General features: G+C 36.3%; 1 protein-coding gene across 2 annotated transcripts; it reads right to left on the bottom strand.

The window, feature by feature from the left end:
• Positions 1-1,257: 1,257 nt before the first annotated feature.
• Positions 1,258-15,865, bottom strand: LOC135633478 (serine/threonine-protein kinase STY46-like). Of its 2 annotated transcripts, XM_065142995.1 has the most exons (16): positions 15,452-15,863; positions 14,869-14,983; positions 12,832-12,929; positions 12,591-12,707; positions 11,866-11,920; positions 10,081-10,191; positions 8,996-9,046; positions 8,471-8,646; positions 8,277-8,384; positions 7,260-7,330; positions 6,984-7,159; positions 5,223-5,318; positions 3,206-3,286; positions 3,053-3,106; positions 1,565-1,699; positions 1,258-1,473 (listed from the first exon to the last, which is right to left on the bottom strand). In XM_065142995.1, exons 1-16 carry the CDS (start codon positions 15,667-15,669, stop codon positions 1,375-1,377), a joined length of 1,761 nt encoding a protein of 586 aa, XP_064999067.1. In that variant the 5' UTR covers positions 15,670-15,863; the 3' UTR covers positions 1,258-1,374. The 2 variants fall into 2 exon arrangements, 1 of the variants encoding a protein (XP_064999067.1); XR_010495042.1 differs by lacking the exons at positions 1,258-1,473; positions 1,565-1,699 and adding an exon at positions 3,738-3,865 and having other exon boundaries at positions 3,049-3,106; positions 15,452-15,865.
• Positions 15,866-15,989: the final 124 nt, after the last annotated feature.

Genomic DNA, 15,989 nt, shown 5'->3' with positions numbered 1-15,989 from the left:
GTGAGGAATAGCGCACGTCGTCTCCTACGTTGCAGGATGGTGGCCACAATTCACCATATTAGATGGCTAAGAAGTGTCCTGTATTATTATTATTATTTGTTTAAGGGTTTTACACACATGATAAGTATATATATGCCTTCAAGGTTTTAATATTACACATATGTTAGTAAAAGATCTAAATTTATGGAATTTAACCCATATAAATTAAATTTCACGTAATTTTACACTTACCTCTAACATAATCCTTCATCTTTTTCATCCGAATTTGAGATCGATTTTAACGATTTATAAAAAAATTGAGATCAATTTTTACGATTTATAAAAAAATATTCTTACAATGAATTCCATCTTGCCAGTTGGTCGCATGAGGGTAATAACATGAAAAACGTAAATCGAGTCAGCCCATATAGGATAGTGACATGGATACAATTACTACCTATCAACCCCCATGGATGACAATTCACAAGAGACCACTTGGGCCGACAAGGTCAATCTCCATGGACAACAATGTACGAGCGACCATTCAAGTCTGCCTCCCCTCGATCGACCCCCGTGGACAAAACACTAAGGGTAAGGCATTACGATCGCTACAGGCCTATCGCTCCCATGGACGGAGCGCTAGAGGGATGGTATTATAGCCATTACAAATGATTCTCTCGACTAGACAAGTATAAAAGCCAACCCTTAACATCAACCCAAGGGTCAGATATCCTTGACAATAACCCCTTTACACTATATATCACCCCAAAGCTAATTTGAGTGTCGAAGGGGTCCGGTCATAAAACACCCTTTAGCATTGACCTTTGTGCAAAAACCAACGACGAGCCAGATTCCACTTAGGCCCAACCTTGGGCTCACCTCGAATACTCGAACTTGAACTCCACCTGAAGATCACCCCAAAGCCGCCCACGATCGATGGTACTCTCCCCACAGCAATGATGTTACAATTTTGTTATTGTATTAGTAGTATATATGTTATTAGAAAAATCACATATGTTCTTCCAAAAGAAAATTTAATAGACTAATAACTTCCAAAAAATTCTAAATTATCATAAAATTCATATATATATATATATATATATATATATATATATATATAGCTAACACTCGATATAAACACCAAAAGAAAACCAATACTTCAGAACAAGCAGAGAGATGTGAAGGTAAAGAAGGTTAAATATGCAACAACAGAGGCAAAATATGTATCAGTCCTATGCATCACATACTAACAAAGAACAAAACACATACAGGTAAGTCTAAGAAAAAGAATTGCACCTCTATAATTAAGAAACAGAGAGGAATACAATACAAATTATACACTGTACAGTTTTAGTGTATTTACTACCGCTATCAATGATGCCATTGTTTATCAATTCATAGACAGCGGTAAAGATTTAGCGGCCACGATCTAAGAATGGAGAGAAACCAACCTGATGGATATTCCATGAGCCAATCGTCGGATTCATCTCCCACCTGTTCGACAGTTCAAACCCGATTAACCGAAAACTTTTTTGAGGCTGAGGTAGGAAATTTAGGCACACAGATTCAGTGTTTGATGGTAAACCTCTTTAGCAATAAGTTGTAGTATCTGTAGTATTTCTGAGAAATCAGGCCTGTCAGTTGGATCTTGCTGCCAACAGTTCTCCATCAGCTCAGCAAGCTTTGGATGAGCATTCTTTGGGATGGTAGGTCTCAAGCCCTGTAAAGAAAAAAAGAAAAGGAACCACATGTGCTACCTGTTGCTGCAACAATGTAAAGAAACATGACATACAGTGATGACTAGTTTTCGAAAAATATGATTATATATATCATAATTTCATAGATGGACATATATACATGAAGGTTTGGTACTGATATAAAGATGCAATTCTTAGGGTACTTTTCCTTTAAGAAAATGCCTAAGCAGCTTTGCAATTAATTTTAGTGTTTTGATTAGAAATTACTAATGAAACGCTTCTGAACACATCACTTGTATTCTCCACAGTGACTGAAACACATAAAGAGCCTTATCTGGAATTTTGCGAGCAACTGTTTGTTGAGTGATATATGGTGAAGGAAAAATCTTTCGTGTGAAAGGGGAACAAAGGGGTTATGACTGTTGTTTTCTGGTAAAAATAAAAAGATACACCTATGTGAATGGTACTTTCTATTTTTTTTTTCCTTAAATAAGCTTTTATTTCTTTATAAATATTTGAAGTTTTGTCATAAAATTAGCACTTGCACTTTCAAACAAGCTATGGAGTTCATGTGATTATTTCTTCAAACCTAATGAAAGTTACAAGTACAATTCCTAATAAGATGGATTAATCATACAGTCGTCCTATTGCACCCTGCTCTTTCCAAGATTCCTCATATAAGGGAATGCATATGTATCAGATAGTATTGTGCTCCCATGTATGTGTTTCATAGGAATACATAATTTATGCCCTTCAGGAGAAGAGCAAAGAGATTTTTTTTTATTGTTTCAACCAAGATTTAATGTATCATTTATACCGGTCGCTGCAGGGCGGTACTTACAGCAACAGTCAATCTAGATCAAATTATTTCATCTAGCTTGGTCTCATATGGTTTGTACCTTCCGGGTAAGTTTACCATACAGGATTTATAGGGTGGTAAATAGATCAAAACTGAATTGTACCAGATGGAAAGTTTACTGTTCAATTCCCTCTCTCTTTGATCTAGGAGGATACTGATCAGTCTTGAGTCAGTACATTGATTTGGACTGGTACCATATTGATCCAACCACCAGCCAGTTTCGGCACCTAAACCTTGGTTTCAACCAAGTGTCTAATAATAAATGCTTCAACCGAAGAGAGGACTGTTTCTACAGCAAATCACATGGTTGATATCACAAAATTACAGCCAAACCTTTAATCGTAAAAGTTGGCAGTGGTGGCATGATGCCTTAATAGTATACCTTTTTTTCTGTAGTACGTTAATAATATATTTGTGGTGAAAGAAAAAGGATACATGACGAATTCAATGCTTCTTATGTATGAGTACCGTAGATACATTATTTTGGCCATGCAAGTGAAATTGCAGACGAGCATACCTTTTGAACCACGCCAACTGCTGCTTGGAGTGGAGTCAAGTTTTCATATGGGAGCTGGACAGAGACACAGAATATACACAATAAACTTCATAAATATTTTAAATTTGGACAAGGCGAACAAATAAAAGTTTATACCACACATGTTGAAGTTACCTTAGCTGTAAGAAGCTCCCACAGTACAATTCCGAAGCTAAAAACATCAGCTTTGTGATCATAGGGATTGTGTTCTATGACCTACATTTTGAGTTAATAAGGAAGGAATTCGTGGGTATGTTGGAGATATGAAATACAAAAATTCAAATTTATGGAACCACAAAATGTTTGAGGAACAGCCACCCAACAGTCCAAGAACTAAAACTAAGACAAGGTATTTTATTCAGGGAATCAAGATAAACCACATAAATATGCTTAATCCTGTTACAAATGCAGCATTAAGATAAATGAATAGCTAAACACAATTCCATCACATGTATGTCTCCATATTTTACATCTACAATAGCTTAATTGCATGTGTAGGAATTTTCCTTCATCGTTGTAAAGAAAAGTAATAATAATTCTGATGCTAGTAAATCCCACAGCTTTAGCAGATTTCTAAGCCTCATTCATATGCAATAGTGCTCAAACAGTGAGCTACTACGCATGCTTGCAAGGGTGGTTATAGATTTTTTGGGAATTGGATTCTCACCTGTGTTTTACTCAAGCTGACATTTGTGCTTCATGTGGCTTATGTGAGTGCTACGCCGAAGGTTGGAAAAATCCACTATCAATACACTTCAATCCCACAGCTTCAGCATATGATACAGTTTCGTTCATCTTCAGAGCAAAGAGAACTCAATTAGTGGGGCAATGAACCTATTTGAAGTGGTTCATTTCGTACAAGAGGAACCCATGTATGAACAAGGATTAATTTTACTTCCGCACCTACCTACCCTAGGTTGGGGGTAGGTCCGCTAATATTATCTCCTTTGAGGGTAGTTGCTTCGATGCAAATCTCTTGGCTGTCTACGCATCACTCTACCTTTATCACTGAGAGGTAGTTTAGGGGTGTTGTCTAGGTTAGATGCCTCAAGCTTGTCCAAGTTTCATCATGGCCATGGACAGGTCACCTAGTTCAGGTCCATAAGCAATAATGATGGTACCATGAAGAATGAAGACTCGCTTTCGCAATTGCTCTGGTGGGTTCCTTAAACAAATCATTGCTGTGAAATGCCAGCTCATTCTACAAGAAGTATGCAGTTGAAGATCCCATTCTCCTCTCATTGCTTGCGAACTCACATTGCATATTCTATTTCACTTCTGAAATAAGGGGTTCTTTTTACCTTCCCCTTGCAGTACTCTATTGTTAGGTGGTCATTGTTGATTCACGTGGGATTCCAATTGCCCCATGCTACTTCAATCAAAGAGTCAGCTAGTAATACGTTCAACTTCTGGAGTTCGCTATCTAGGATAATAACATTTATTTCATGCGGCAATACAATGCTTGTACTCTGGTTTTCATAGTTCGCTGATTCGAATCCAGATCGATCGATCTGGCTTGAGATCACTCCCTCCTAAATCTTGATCTTGAAACATATTGGCACCTTTTTAGCAATGTTAAAATGAAGTCATCTTAATATGCAAAGAAAAATACTCAGTGTATACTTATCATGTTACAAGTTAAAAGGAAACTCTATCGGTTTCTGTTTGTTGAAGTCTGGTTCACCAAAAGTCTATGTGGTGAATTGCCCTTTGTATATTGTAATTATTACACAATATTCTCATGTTGTGCATGCAATTATTATAAGTCATATTTTCTATCACAATTTTTTATTATATGTTTATGAATTGAACAAAAATAGAAAGGTGTCCACATATATGCAAGGCTTCCTAGCAAAATACCATTTCAGATTTGTAGAATAACTCAATTTTTTTGACATGAAAGAGAAAAATAAATCAATTAACAAAATTAGGTGTGATAGTTATGTATCTAAACAGAATATAAAATGAACAAAGTTGCAATGTCAATTCTCCTAAATGTCAATGCATATATTTGTTGGCACATATGTTGATTAATAGGTGCACAGTGTCGCTAATGTTCTAAATATCTTCAGATAGTCATGGTGTCCACTCCGAGTATTTGAGGTAAAAGACATCAAGAAGTAAATAAAAATGTTGGAGGACAGTAAATTACCTCAGGAGCCATCCAGCGGTATGTTCCTGTTTCAGCAGTCATAACTCCAGACTCAGCTTTAACACGTGCAACACCAAAATCTGCAACCTTAACAACCTGCCAGAAGAATAAGTTGATTAGTTACTTCTAAGAAAATAAGGTACAGAAGTAAAGCAATGCTTTAGATTGATACAAAGTTACAAGGGCTGAAACATCAGGAGAGATATGGCAAAGCAGTAACTTAAACAGCTAAAACAATCACCTAGACATAACAGGTACATTAAGTGTTGATATGGACATTAAACTAAATGAAGGAAACTAAGTTATGTTTTGCTGAAAAATAAGGGGAAACACATTAGATCAATAATATACATAGATAAAATATTTATTTACATACAAACAATAGCATTGAATATTACAGCTAATGCATCAGAAAGCAACAGGATATACTTGGTGTGCCATGCTCCATTCATATTAATGAAGTAGCTCTACTGAGGTGCCTGTGCAACTGATTGGTTGTCAAATGGGACTATAGGAAGATATGCAGGATGGCCTAACAGGTAAATATAGCAAGGTGTAGGTGTTACATTTTTATATTTAAGATACTTGATATCTGTCACGACCCGAGTCTGATGAGCTAACTGGCCAATAACTCCATTTTGGTCCTTCAATCACGGACCAAAATGCTTAAGCAGGAGTTAACGTAGTACACTCATCAGGCCCCTATAAGCTAATCATACACATTGCCCACTTCCGATGTGGGACTAATGGGATGTTACATTATCCCCAACTCAATTAGCTTGACGTCCTCGTCAAGGTCCAACATATCCCAAATCGAACCCTAGCATAGTGCATGTGAGGATTAACTCAGTGGTGGCCACGCCATGATGAGTTCTCTGACTCCATCCACGGGTAGTCCTTTCCTACTCGAGCCTCTCACCCTGCCCAAATGCTAGGTCGGCTCTGATACCAAATGTCACGACCCGAGTCTGATGAGCTAATTGGCCAATAACTCCATTTTGGTCCTTCAACCACAAACCAAAATGCTTAAGCGGGAGTTAATATAGTACACTCATCAGGCCCCTATAAACTAATCATACACATTACCCACTTCCGATGTGGGACTAATGGGATGTTACAATATCATACCTAGGTGGCGCACCATAAATGTATAAATTAGATACACAAACTAACTATAAAATTGAAGTAGTTAACTCCAACAAATACATATGTCATGTGGATTCTACTGAGGGAGTTCATTGATATGGATCCCAAAATTGCTGATTTTATACACTAAAACTTCAAACAAAGTTACTGCAAGAAGTCGTTCACCAGAACAACTAACTAATCCGACCTACAGCAAAATATATGACCAAAGATCACCCATCATCTCACGTTTCTATTAAGAAAATAATCATGTGTCCATGTCATGAATTCTACTTTTCTTGCCCATAAACAAACATAAATTTCCAAGTTAACGTACAACCAGATTGTTCTTGATCTGCTGGAGAGTATTTGTATGATATGCTAAATGTTAAGCCTGGATGTTTTACTCAACCTGATCGTAGCATAAAAGACATCAAAATATTTGAGTTACTGCTCCAAATAACTCAGGAGACTGTCCACTGGCCCTTCTCCACCTAGGCATATTTTACAAACATGTGCTAAACCAAGGTAGAGAGCTACACAGATGGGGCCCATAAACTCACATTTGGTATTAAGACTACAAACAGAAGAAATCCAGAAGTTACATTAATGTATAAATGTGCTGAAATTACTTGCCTCATTCTCATCCATCAGAAGATTGGCAGTCTTTAGATCCCGATGGACAATATTATTTTGGTGCAAGTAGTTCATTCCCCTAGATACATCAATTGCTACTTGGAGCAAAGCTGGAAGCTCAAAGACTCCTTTCTGTTTATGAAGAAAGTCATACACACTTCCCCCTGACATAAATTCTGAAAAGAAAAAAGAAGAAATACATAAATGGTGAAATAATTCATAGAAGCTATACATGTCCATAGCCACACATACTCAAGTTTGACGAGATCTTAGTACCTGTAACAATACAGAAGTTAGGCCTAGTACAAGCACCAATAAACTGCACCACATTCCTGTGGTGTATGTTCCTGCAAAATCAGGAGCAGCAAGAGAGACAATCACAAGTTAAGGAAACATTGATAAAAAAAATTTTAACAATCTCAAGGAAGCCAAGTTACATGTGATTCAGTGTAGGAGTAATAATGTTCAGGGAAAAACATCATTGGGAAAAGGACAAAAGAATTATTTTCTCTCATTGTTTCATGATAAAAGCAAAGGCAAACCTTAAGAATCCAAATTAAAACAAAAACTAAGATTGTAAATAATTTTGGATTGCACTGCATTTGAACTGAATTCATGCATAAATCTAAATGTTGTTTGATGCACACAATTGGTCAACCCAACAAATTATCTGGTTCCTCAATTTAATGATTTTCCTTTCTTCAAAATAGTTATTCCCCATTAGTTGTTTAAAAGGATAACTTCAATTCCATTTGGATGTCATCCCGATTTCCAATCCAGCAAATTCGGGTAGAGGCTGGGGTGGGGTGCACCAGAGCTTGGGGATCCTACTAATAGAAGCTAGGTAATAATTCAGAAGACTCAGTTTGATACACAAGTTATTGTATGCACAGAACATCCAAATTCTTAATCAAATTTTTGTCATCTCATTGGAAAGCCTATGCTTGTACTTGTATTTAGTGCATTTTCATAATAATCAAGTAAATTTTGGAAGCTGTTATATTGTGACTACCAAATACCAAATACATCGCAACAAAAAGCACATACACACAGCATGTGATCACAAAACACAGCCGAATATAGCAGAAGACATCTACATATGTTGTACACTTTGTGTGGAAGTGTAACTAAGCATATACACAAAAAGCACATACACAAAGCATGATAATCATCTACATATGTACAATTTTTGGTAGCACATGTATTCACTCAGGCCATTACAGATGGGGGTCATAATTAGCTCTTATGGCAGGAATGATAATTAGTTAAAAGATTTGAGTATCCTTTACTAACCGCATGATGAAGACTTCCTGTGCAAATTCTTGCTGCATGTCTACATTTACACTCTCGGGCTTTAGTACTTTAATTGCTATGTCCTGGCTATTGTATGTTCCATGATAACTGGAAAAGGATAACACTAGTAATTACATGATAAACATCTTATTAGTTTAACCCAATTCCTCAATTGGTCAACTACTGAAACATACAGATCACCATGTGATCCAGATGCTACTTTATTTCCAAAGTTGAGCTGTTGAAAATCAATCTCCCATACTTCAGTCCCATCTGTTGGTATTTGTACATGGTTAGGCAGAGAGTCGAATCCACACTGTGCATTCTCATTTAGTGGAGACCATGGATGAGACTTTGACCAAGCTTGTCTCTGCAAAGGAAGTTGCCGAACAAATTTAGATATTAACAAAGGAGACATCATAACCAGACAATCCCATGGAGTTGGAGAATTATATAAAAAAGACTATGTATTAGAAGCTACATGAAAATAAAAAACTATGATATATAGAATAATCAACCCACTAAACCACATATTCAGGTTCAGTGCACTATTGTTTCCCTCGGCAATTGTATTGATCATGCATTCATAGATAACAATAGTTACAAATATAAGATCTATTCAACCTCATTATAACAATAGTTACAAATAACTTCACAAATAATGGGGTCAATGAGGTTTCAAAACAAAGGGAAAAATAGAACTAGAGAAAGAAGCTTACCCCCATCTTGTGAATTTCCTTCTGCAATGAATCCCTAAGCTGCTTGGTTTCCTACAAAATTAAAGAGCAGTAACTAAGCATTCATCTATGACGATTAAAAGAATAAATAATAAAATAAACAACAATTACACAGTGCCTTACAACATGAACTTAGAATAATGACAAGTCGATTAACATCACATTCTAATAAAAAACAACAAAATACTGTACAATACAGTGAAAATTTTGAACTGCTTTCACAATCAAGCAATAACAATAATAAATGATATGAATTAGACTCATCTTGAAAGTTATTAACTTGTCAAACCCCTAGTAATATATTAAGATATAGATCTAAGGATTTTAGTCAATAACATTTTTTTATACCAATCTCGTAATATATACTTGTTTCAGAAAAAAAAAGTTAACCACAAAATGTTCATTCAAAATATTGGTATGAGCCCTTAATAAAATATTTTAAAGAAAAACTAATTTTGAATTGCAGCCTACCAAACACTTGAAAATTCTAGAAATCGATTACTAATGTGAGACTTAGTAGTAGTGCTTTTGAGTCACCAGTTCCCTCCTCACTAACACCAGGAAAATTTAGCTTAGCTCATTGGATTAACTACCACTTAATAGTTCCCATCATATTCACAACCTATATCAATATTTCAGCTATATAGAATTTTCAACATTTATGACTATTTGTAATATCATAGTGCAAGGTCATATCTACGTATGGCTATACATGTGTGGTCAAGAACTCAAGCAGTAAGGGTTCAGTTACATCCTCAAAACTTCAGCTATCCTTAAGAATATGCACCTTTCCAGAACAAACAACAAATACGTAACACCTGCATCAAAGAGTAATTCACATGCATCACACATGCCCGACATTATTTCTACCAACTAATAACCATGTAAATGATTGCAAATATTGTGCATGTATATCCTGATATACAAATAGTAAAATATATAAATCAGAATGTAAGTTATGCAAGTACATAAACTCTTAGAATAAGTTAGTATTCTTCAAGAAGGATACATGACATAAATACAACAGTGCAATTAGGTTTATATGAGCAAAATAGTATAGGATGTACCTCATAAGGCCAACCATCAACAACAAACACATCCAACGAATAACCATCACTTGTTGAAAATGCATGTGCCTCGTGAATGTTTAGGCCAAGCTCCGCGAGTAAAAAGGTCAGCTGTAAGTACAAAAATAAATAGGTTTTAAAAAATATATACTTCACGGGTTCACCCTACAAACAAAACTGAAGAACTAGGTAACATTTATCTATGATTAATTTATTCAATATAGTACCATGCTATAGCAGCTAAAAACCAGTGGAAAGAAGAATTGTTAAGAGGGATTGTGAAGCATGTAGTTTTCAGTGCTATAAACTCATCCAAACAAAGATATATATTCCGATTACAATCGTACAGCACATATACAGTGGAACTATCTGAGAGTTGAATTGAGAAACATGTTCTTAGAACTTAAATATAGATTGGTATGCATACCAATCAATTGCCTTGAAATTTTTTTATAAGTACTGCGTTACTCTCTCAAGTTGTATGTTTGCAGAACATTCAACTTGAACATTACATTGTATGCCAAAATATGGCTTCCATCATAAAATGAAAAACCAGATAAATAAGTTCTTATAAGTTCTGAAGCAATCCGTCTGATTCCACGAAAGTCACAACTCATAGGTTACAAAAGATATTAATTAATTATCCTAATTTAAAAAATCATTGGAAGTAACCAGAGAAAGTCAACAGCCAATTAAACTAAAATAACAAGGCATTGGTTAGTGTTAGAATTCTTTTATTGTGACAACTTATAACTGAATAGTTAAAACCAGAGCGACAAACACACAAAAGGAAAAAAGTGTTGCTGAAGAACAAATTCACCACAAGTATATCTTTACAGAAAAAAAAAAGATACAAATAATATAAAAAAAGATGAAATATGCTTTGAAGTCTAGTTCATCAGAAGAAGAAATAGGATGATCTTGTACTCCACCCCGAAAAGCCAATTAAGATATATTCAGAATTTTATGCAAAGCTAGACTCTGATAAAGATGCATTGCCTGACAACAGCTTTATAAAGTTAAAACAGCCTCTGAAAGACAGGGCAATGATCGACTCAAAACCATCAAGCTTATTTCATGATTTGAAGAACTATCCACTCACATTCCATCAAAAAGACAATTGAACTACATAGCAAAATCTCTCAGTCTGCTGATCATTGCGAGAACCAAATTTGATGACATCAAAAAGGATGGATGATTGTCACCAAGGATTTAAATAACGGTCCAATACTAGTTCCAAAAGGCCATCAGACTAGTATGATACAGGTATATCAAATAGTATACCGACATGTACACCGACTTGCATTGTACAGTTTCAGAAATTGGGATTGGGGTTGGGCAGAACTTATGCTGAGATTATTTCACTCAGAACAATCACTCAATGCTGGCTTGACTGAACCATGCTGCTTTCTTCCGAACCTTATATATTTTTCCATACTGTTTATGACTTATCTGTTGTACCACTTGACTTGTTGAAACACTTATGTTGGCCCCTTATAACCACCGATTGTGATGCAGGAAGCTGCCAGGGTAACTACTGGAGTAGCATTAAATACTTGTAGTCACTAGTGAAACCAGTGAATATCATTTTTATGAATGACGAAGCTCTATGCCATAAAGATACAAACCTTGAACAAAATATCACATTGATAAATCATCGGAAAATTACTGCAACAAGCAAAAAGACATTCACTAATTGTTCACAGGAGTAGCTTGAAATTGCAAACATGTAGTATGAAAACAATGTACTACTACTAAGGACCAACTGGGATGTAGATAGTTTACCAAACTTAGAAGCTTTGGCTTGTCATGTGTGGAAAAGGTGATTTCATGCATGGGCCTGTAACAAAATAAGTTAGTATTTTATAGTGCAAAGAAATATGAGATAAATGGCATCGAAAGATATGCACATAGTCTTGTATTCTTTCAGAGATAATAACATATATCAGGGACACAAAATCTTGGGTCCATGGCTAAAATTTGAAAGAGAAGTCCTACTAGAACTTAGTAATAAGACTAGAAGACTGAAACACAAAGTGCCCAGAGCTGAGTTGTTGGACATTAGTTACAAAAGTAACTGACACCAAAAACTTGCATGACTAATCAATTCTTGATAAGTTAATGCTATTGTTAATTTGCAAATAAGGTTGTGACAAATGGGATGGCCAACAAAGAATATAGTTAAAAGTTACTGATCATCAGAACTGAAAAATCCAACTCGTGATAAGAACAATGCTCAAACAAACTTAACTTGCATCAATATGCCCAAACAGAAAACTATAAAGAAACAAGAACATAGGTTCCTGTGACTTCATCAGGAATATATGTCATCAAGCATCAAGATATACTACAGCCAGTGGAATCAAGATCTTTGAAACCTCTAGAAATATTAATGGGACCTGCCAGGACAAATTTCACTGTGTTTATAGTTTATACATAAAATGAAGTCAAGGCCTTTTGTTATACACTTAAAATCATGAAACAACATGAAAAAATAAGTAAATAAAAACCTGAGATGCTGTATAGCTTTTGCAACACTAGCTCCATCTTGAACCTGTTGCCTGCTGCCTTCAGAAGCAAGAGCCTTGAGATTGGGCAATGAACCAAAGAGCGGAGGAGGATGAACACTAAATATAGTATTGTGTGTACATTATTAGGCACAAGAAAAAAAAGTGAATATCTAAGAATACATAAGTCAGGCAGCAAGTGAAGGACATTCTATTGAGTAGGAAAACAGAGAAAGAACTGCACCCTTGCCTAAAGCAAGTTGAATCAGACTGAGCATGTCCTGTTCTTGGTGCATCAGAATCAGAAGAATCAACTTGCTTTCCTTCAGGAAATGGAGGGACCTAAAGAACAATTGATTAAGATATACAGCAACAAATAGACTATGACAGAGTATAGAAAAGGATAAACAAACTAGATACATCTAGTCAAAGGTAATTATTCATCAAATCCTATTATTATAAGGTAATATTCATAAGAAATCCAAAATGTTTATGTTCATGGTCCAGGCAAGGTGAAAAACGTCAGTTAACAAAAACAAGATTATAAACTCAATGAAGCCATATGATCTTGCTAATAATAAACATCTCCTTTTTTCGAATGTAAGATTTTCTGACTTACAACAATGTAAAATGCTTGAATCAATAGGACTGTTAGTTCTCTGGATACTAAACAATGATCATTAGCAAATATCAAAAATTAATAATGGAGGAGGGAGTAAATGTAATACCTCGGTTCAGTCCCACATTGGAAGCACAAAAGATTCAGATAGAATTATAAGTGCTAGATGGATTTATCACTATTAACTTAGGTCTAGGTATTTTGAGCTGGTGGTTCGAATTTGACAAACTTAATGGGTAAGTTATCTCATCAAAGGCAACCTAATATTATGCATAGTGAGGGGTTTGAGTAGGAAAAAACTACTCATAAATGACATTAGATGACACATCATGATATAGAGCTGCTATTGGGCTTGACCTCACATGCACTATTTTAAGATTTAATTTTGGACTACCACCGCATTGGAATAAGCCTCACATGCACTACATTAGAATTTGATTTTGGGATATATTGTTCATTGACGAGAATGTCAAGTCCTAGTTTAGTCCCAAAAGTAGGAGAAGTTTTCAATGCACTTAAAAAGTGCTAGATGAGTCTACTATCATTAACTTGGACTTCAGTATTTTGGACCAGTAGTTCAGCTCAATAAAATTAATGAGTCGATTATCCCATCAAGTTAGATCATGACAATACAATTTCATAAATATTGCTTTAGATATGAGAGAAAATACAGGCGACCAGCATAAGGCATGTGCTTTAACTTTTAAAAGGGAACTTCAACCTAAATGTGTAAGAGGGGCATTGATAAAGCCAACAAAAAATCAGGCCTTAAAGTTAAGCTTGTGAATTGTGTAAAGATATATTTGTGCATATATACATGTATAGGTGTCTAAATATAAAAGTTTAGCAATTTTGTTAAGGAAACCAGCAAAACTAGTTGCATGAAATTCCTGCTTCATAATTCAACTATTTAGTTTCTGTCCATGCTAATTGAAGTAGTCAAGAGCTCCAAATTTCTAAGTTGTTCACATCTTAATTTTAACAATTTTAAATTTTGGCAGGTCAGAAGTGTTAACCAAAGTTAAAGTTAAGCTTATTCAATAATGTACCTAATCAAGGCTATGTTGGAGACCATATTTTTATTTTAGATATAACATATATCATAAAAATTTTTTCAGCTGTAGCATTTTGCTAATTTTTCCAAGCCAGACATGATTAGAGAAAAGGGTCGCCCACTGCAGAAGACATCTACTATGGCAGACTTTGGAAGGGTTGATCTATGTCAAATTTACGTTTGCGAGCAACGAAGTTATTCCTATGACTCGAACCTGGGTCACTTAGATCACAAAGAAAAGAAAACCTTACAGTGACACCTAGGCTCGCCCTCTCAGTCATAATTTAATATTTTTAACCAGATAACTAGGTTATGGCATTTAATTAATATAACTGTTCTCAAGAGAATAACAAATAATTAAATAAAAGGAGAAACTCTACCATGACCCATGCAAACAAAAATCAAATAATAGATGCAAATGACTACCCAAAAGAACAAGTTTTCAGAAGTTTCTAGAAGATACACAGTAAATGCATGAGAAATCATACAACATTAGACATATAAGCAGAACGAGATGTGATATAATCACTAACTAACCTATAAATTGATTTTGAATTTATAATCAAAATCTGATGTTCAAACGAAGGAAGAGCTGTTGAAACTCTTACCTGCACCAAACGCACAGCAAAGACAGGCCTGTTGGCAGGTTCTTGAGCCAGTTCCAGCAACTTTTTATGTGTCAGCACATCTTCTGCCCTCTCCACGTTTACATCCAAGGCATAACTGCAACAGGAAAAAGTCACATATCAGCAGTTGGCTTGGTAAAAGAAATCATGGCAACAAGTTCAACCAAAATCAACCATAAAAATGCTCTGACGACTTTACTAGCACATTCACATAGCCACAAATGGCCAATTCCTAGACAGGTAATTCCATAGAACTATAATGAAACTACTCGCAGGACCAACAGAACATTAGAACCTAATAAGAATCATAAATTCAACTAAGCAAATCATCGGGACAAGTAGCTGGAATACATTCCGGCAAGCACCACCACTGCGTGAACTATATGTGCAACGAGTATCACAAGAACAAAACTTTACCAAGAAAGGCTACTCAAGAACCGTGGTTGAGGGCCCCAATCGATGAAAACGTAGGATCAAAAGGTCAACGAGTAAGTGGCGCCAAACATGTTCCGGTAAAACGAAAAGGGAAAATTTTGCAACAGCAGAAGGGACGTGAAACATCCACCGTTCCGGAAGACGATTGAAGTGGTTGAGCAACCCGTCCTCGAAGGACGGGGACAGCACCTCCGGCCGCCCGGCCTTCCTCAGGCGGCGAAGGACCTCGGCGTACGCCTCCAACTTGTGGCGCTGCTGCTGCTGCTGCTGCTGGCGGCGGGGGTGGGTCCGTGACGAATCCACCCCGGCGCGACTGCTGCAGCTCTCGGCCGTGTCCTTCATCGCCATCCGCAGAGTCGAACGTCAAAAGTCGAATCTTGGCTCATTAATTGCGCTATTGTTCGCAGAAAAAAAAATATCCGTCTTTTAGGGGTCGGAGGGGTCGGGGTGGGGGGTGTGTGGTGGGCGTCGCCATCGGCCATGATTCACGTGAGACGAGGCGAGCAGGAGAGGAGGAGGAAGGGATAAAGGATCGGCTATTGAAAGGGAAGGCAACGGAAGAGGACAACAGAGAACGGGCGAGATAATATGAAGCAGAAGGGGAGTAGCGACTGTGAAAGCGGCGGCAGGGGATTAAATTGTAAGGCTATTAACTATTATGAGAATAT

Source organism: Musa acuminata, chromosome BXJ1-1 (assembly GCF_036884655.1).
Source record: "Musa acuminata AAA Group cultivar baxijiao chromosome BXJ1-1, Cavendish_Baxijiao_AAA, whole genome shotgun sequence".
Classification (NCBI taxonomy): Eukaryota; Viridiplantae; Streptophyta; class Magnoliopsida; order Zingiberales; family Musaceae; genus Musa; species Musa acuminata.
Note: the sequence above shows the minus strand (reverse complement) of the source record. Positions and strands in the feature narration are given on the sequence as shown.

Coding starts and splice junctions, on each gene's coding strand:
- LOC135633478 (XM_065142995.1), bottom strand. CDS start 15,669: ATGGCGATGAAGGACACGGCCGAGAGCTGCAGCAGTCGCGCCGGGGTG. Junction 11,921..12,590: donor AAAGCTATACAGCATCTCAG/GTTTTTATTTAC, acceptor ATTTTGTTACAG/GCCCATGCATGAAATCACCT. Junction 1,700..3,052: donor CAGTTGGCGTGGTTCAAAAG/GTATGCTCGTCT, acceptor TTTTCTTTACAG/GGCTTGAGACCTACCATCCC.